General features: G+C 48.5%; 1 protein-coding gene across 1 annotated transcript in view; it reads left to right on the top strand.

Annotated features, from left to right (window-relative positions):
* The window catches only part of LOC103759475 (matrilin 1), a 25,419-nt gene that overhangs the window by 4,293 nt on the left and 15,770 nt on the right, over window positions 1-5,356 (top strand). Inside the window, exons 2-3 of the mRNA XM_029964590.1 lie at window positions 362-708; window positions 777-807. Of these exons, the coding sequence (XP_029820450.1) occupies window positions 362-708; window positions 777-807 (378 nt within the window). The remainder of the gene's footprint in view (window positions 1-361; window positions 709-776; window positions 808-5,356) is intronic.

Below are 5,356 nucleotides of genomic sequence, written 5' to 3'. Positions count from 1 at the left end.
TCCCTGCTGCCCCCAGGACAGGGTTGGCCCTCCTGGCTGCCAGGGCACTGCTGACTCAGGGACAATTAGTCACCTACCAGGACTTGCTTTCCTAAGAAAGGATAAAGAACATTTAGAATCATTAGGTTCAAGTGCTCTCTGAGACAGGCAGAATCTGTTTCTGGTCATGCCTGATGGAGATCCCATCTAACCAATTAATACCCACACGGATCGTGGTGTCCCAAATGCCACGACCCCAGAGAGGATTGAAGCTTCCTTGCTCCTCTCTGCTCGGCCACCGCTCTCCCAAGACCACTCTTTCCCCTCTCAGGACACTTTGGTTCTATTTTGATTTTTCCCCTCCCCTCCCTCCCCGCTGCAGGCACCCTGTGCAGGACCAAACCCACGGACCTGGTGTTCATCATCGACAGCTCCCGCAGCGTCCGCCCGCACGAGTTCGAGAAGATCAAAGTCTTCGTGTCGCGCGTGATCGAGGGGCTGGACGTGGGGCCCAACTCCACCAGGGTGGGGCTCATCAACTACGCCAGCGCCGTCAAGAGCGAGTTCTCCCTCAAGACCTACCACACCAAGGCCGGGCTCCTGCAGGCCGTGAGGAGGATCGAGCCGCTCTCCACGGGCACCATGACCGGCCTGGCCATCCAGTTTGCCATCAGCAGGGCCTTCAGCGACTCAGAAGGGGGCAGGGTGAGGTCTCCCAATTTTAATAAGGTGAGCCAGTTAAAAATTTCTTTTCGTTGAAGCGGATTAAAATTTTTTTCTTGGTGGTTTCTCGGGAGTTTCCTTCTCGAACCGCTTTTGAGGAGAGCGGTGGGGCCGAGGCGGGAGAAATGAATGGAAGCTGGAAAAAACAAAAAGATCAGACAGGTTTATAGGTCTGGTACTGCCAGTGAGGGTGCTGAGAGAAATTTGAAAGTGTATTTGTGGTGTGTCTTCCCATGATGGAACACAAGCTCGCCAGGGCTCTGGGAACTGTGGGAGTTCCAAGGAAAGATTCTGCCCATGACAGTGGATGAGCTGAGGGGTGACTTGAGCCACAAGATTCTTGAAAACAAAGCTCAGCTTTGAGACTTAGAGAAAGAAAATTTAAAAAAAAAAAAAAATCCCAATGTGTCAATGCACAGAAACATTTCTGTTCTTGAGCATTGAGAGGCAAATTTACCTCTCGCTGCTTCCAACATAACCTTGTAAAAATATTATTTCTCATCTCATTCTATTGTTGTTCCAACGTCTAGAAGGGCCAGAAGCTCCAAGCTTCTGGGAGGTGCAAACCTCTCAATTCTTCTTGAAAACAAAGCTCAACTTGGAGACTTAAGAGAAAGAAAAATAAAATAAAAAAAACCCAACTGAATTATTCAAATGCCAGACCACAGAAACATTTCTGTCCTTGAGCACTGAGAGGCAAAAGAGACATTTACCTCTCGCTGCTTCCAACATAACCTTGTAAAAAGATTATTTCTCCTCTCATTCCATTAATTGCTGTTCCAATGTCCAGATGGGCCAGAAGCTCCAAGCAGGAGAGGGGTTCCAAGGTGCTTGTCCTCCTTCCAACAACATCAGCAGTAGCTGCTCACTGTGTGACAGTAAATGAAGTAGGAATTAAGAAAGAGTTGGATGATGGTCCTGCCCTTGGAGAAGCTCAGCTCTTACCAGGAATATGATTATAGCTTTCATTTCCATGTCTCCTGTCATCAGACATCCACTCAAAGCTGTTGAGCACCTTTCTGGATGGATGAAGGTGCTGAGGGGTTCCAGTCAGGGCACAGAGCTTTCTTTTCAAAAGTGGGCAGAAATTTCAGGCAGTTGCTAATTTGCCACTAATTAGGAGCTGACAGCTCCAGGCAGCTCTTCCCCAGGTCCATCCCTTCCACCCTCATCCATGCAAAGGATTTAATAGTGGGAAAACACACTCGTGGACACCAAGGTGGCTTCTCTTCTCCACATTTGGCCTGGGAGCAGATGCCCAGCAAAGGGAGTTAAAACTGCTCCATGGATCTGTTCCAGTGAGGAACTCATGGCTGGAAAAGAATTCCAGTGCTTCCCATGGCACCAGTGATCCCACACGGAGCACAACCCTGACACAGCTCCAGGGCTCTGAGCTGGGAGTCATCCCCTCACCTCAGAGCTAGGGGAAATCAAGGAACAGGAAACCTGGGGGAAATCAAGAATAGGAAACCTGGGGCTCATCATTCCCCCTGGAATGGTGCCTGGGTCCCAAACGAAGGATCCTGAAGGAGGAGTTTGACTCCCAGTGCTGCTGCATGAAGGCAGATCCCATTGAATTTGCTGGTTTTCTTATTGTTTACCTTTCAAATGGAATAAATAATGGGATCCTTTTAGATCCACTTTCCTCCAGGACTGGTGTGAAACCCATTCATGCCCCTCAGAAATGCCACCCTATTTCTTTATTTCTGCTGTCTTTACCTAATTCCCCTAAATGTCTTTTAAGAGACTGGGACCATATTTAGGTCAGGCCTGGCACATGGGTCAGGCCTGGCACGCAGCCCTGATTTATACAATTATATATATATATTTATATCCATTATAATACTTCCAGAATTAACCTCTAATTTTATTTCTGACTCATGTTGACACCTCACACACAGCACTGTGGATTGAAGAGACATTTTCACTGAGCTGCCCATGAAAATGCTGGATTTCCATCTCTAAGGAATCTCTTCCACACCATTAAATAACCCCTCTCTTTGTGCACTGTTTCCCTGCTTTTGTCTGCTCTGCATCTGTGCTGCCAGACAACCCAGCCAACACTCTCTTCCCATCCTTGCTCTTCCCTGTCATCCCAATGTTTGTGTGGGCAGCAGCACAAAGAACTCTGAAGCTGCTTTATCTCCTTGAAATCTTCTTTCCTGGACACCTAAAAAAAAGGCAGAAAAACAGCAGAGGTCTTTTGAATGATTTCTCTTAGGCATTAAACTAAGGGGAAAAAAGAAAATCACCTCATTTTGCCCTCTTTCTTTCTACTTTGGAGCTGAGCAAAGAAGATCACGGAGAGGTTGGGGTTGGAAAGGATCTCTGGAGGTCACATTGCCCAGGTGGGGCCACCCAGAGCTGGTTGCACAAGACCACACCCTGATGGCTCTTGGATATTTCCAAGGTGGAAAATTCCACAACCATTTGCACTTCTTGCACTTCCCTGGTTATTTTTGGTGTTTTTTGGTTTTTTTTGTTTTTTTTTTTTCCATTATGCCTTAAAGTCCAGCAAGTTTTTTCCCTTCTGTGACACAGGTGGTGACCCCACCACCTGCCTGGGAGGCTGCAGAGATTTAGGGAAGCTTCCAGAAACCCTGGACACGGTCCTTGCTCCTTCCCACTGCAGAAATCCAGCAAGACCTTGTGAAAATCCTGATTTTCAGCCGTGTGGGACGCTGGGCAAAACATCCCATACTGTGTTGTGCTTTGTGCAGCAAATGTCACCCCAGGGCAGGGAAAAGCACTATTTGTTTCTGTAGGAGCTCGGGGAAAAGTCTGTTCATACCTTTCTCAAAACCCACGGGGGGCCCAATTACTCGGAGCTTTTTTTATTTTAGGCAGAACAACCAATAAATTGTCAAATTGCTGAGCAAATCAAGGGTTTATTTGAGTTCCTGCCCAATTCGCTGTTAGAACATCGTGTTGTAGAGAGGATAACGAGGCATCAGCACCTCATTAGCTGCTGGATTGTCTCCACAAGCAGCCCCGAGGTGGGAATACCTGGGGATGCCCAGGAATCCTCTGGTGTCTCAGTTAATCAGCAATAAATTGTGTCACGGGAACACGGGGGATTTCTGTGTGACAGAACAAACATGAGAGGGATCCAGAAAGTCAGGAATTCACTGGCTGGTTAAAAGGAGCACAAGATTTGACCTTGAAGAGCAGAATTTCTGAGCTTCCTTAGGGCAAAACTGCAGATCCTGCTCAGCTGAGCCAACAGAAAGGTTCAGCCTTTCTTAATTCCCCTCACATCACTTAGTCCAGCTCAGCAGAGCCTCTCCAGGATCCAGTGGCTGCTCCTTCCCAAACAAGGCACATACCAGGATTCAGCTTTTTAAATGAGACAAGGACACAGAGAATTACAGAGATCCCGAGACTGCAAATAATTTGGAAGTAGGTTTAAAAAATAACAATAAAAGAATAAATAAAAAAAAAAAAGGACATTTTTTTACCTTGACTCAGGCTGGCAGGGTGAATGTGGGAAAAAATACGTAACACTTGGGGGAAAAAAAAATAAATCAGGATTTCCTGATTATTTAGATAACCAAATATGATCTCAAAAATCCTTTTATACCGGTTTTATTTCTTACACTCTTTCTGTATCACCTGGTCCTGGCTGTAGTCCCAAACAGGCTGGTTGGTCTTGGTGCTTGGTTCATTTTCTCCACTGATTAATTCCTGATGCCAAATCCAGACTCTTTTGCCCCCCGAAGTTTTGTTTTTCCCCGACAGCAGGTCAGAAAGCGACGTGAATTTTGAGCAGCTTTTCACCCAGGCACATCCTGAAGATCTTCCCCCCACGATCCAGGTGTGGATGCTGCTCCCAGACACCTCCCGGGCTGTCTCTGGGGCTCAGCTGCAGGTGAAGATTGCCACAAGGAGATGGAAAGGAGCTCATTAAAGCTGGAAACCCACTTAATTTAGACAGAAAATAGCGGGGGGACACCCCCCCACCTCCCTCCTGTGCCAAACACTCGGGGCAGACGCTGCTCCTGACAGGAGCGCGTTCTCAGGGCGCTGTTCTCGCAGGAGAGACTCGCTGGTACATCTTGTTTGCTGACAGGTTGGGTTTGAAAGGCTCTAATTGGCAGCGCGGGAGGGTTTGCAGGAGGCAGAGGGCTGAGAGCTGAGCCGAGGGCTCTCTCTCCTGGCAGGAGGATCCACTGCATGGCTGGTTCTGCTCCCGCTCCGGGGACAACCCCAGTCCTCCCTTACCACCTTCATTCCCCTCTACATCGCACGCTTACATCTCCTTCTCCTTATTTCGGCCGCAATTAGAAGAGATAAACTTGAATTTCTTTATTCCCCCCCCCGGGAAGCAGCCAGCTGTGGAATTGGGGCGCTGCTGGGAGTTTTTGACTGTGCAGCCCTTCGGATGTGCAGAGGAACAGCTGCACTTACAGACTGGAAAGCTCGACGTTTTTTCATGGTTTGGTCATATTTTGGACAGGAGGAAAGCTCTGAGCGGGGCAGGGGATTGCTTTGGAGCTGCGGGATTGCTCTGGGATAGGAGACAGTGGCAAGGGAATGGCTGGAGCTGTGTCAGGGCAGGCTCAGGGTGGATCTCAGGCAAAGGTTCTTCCCCCAGAGGCTGGTTGGGCACTGCCCAGGCTCCCCAGGGCAGTGGGCACAGCCCCAAGGCTGCCAG

The sequence above is a fragment of the Manacus vitellinus genome, unplaced genomic scaffold (assembly GCF_001715985.3).
Source record: "Manacus vitellinus isolate BGI_N305 unplaced genomic scaffold, ASM171598v3 scaffold_75_pilon, whole genome shotgun sequence".
Classification (NCBI taxonomy): Eukaryota; Metazoa; Chordata; class Aves; order Passeriformes; family Pipridae; genus Manacus; species Manacus vitellinus.
Note: the sequence above shows the minus strand (reverse complement) of the source record. Positions and strands in the feature narration are given on the sequence as shown.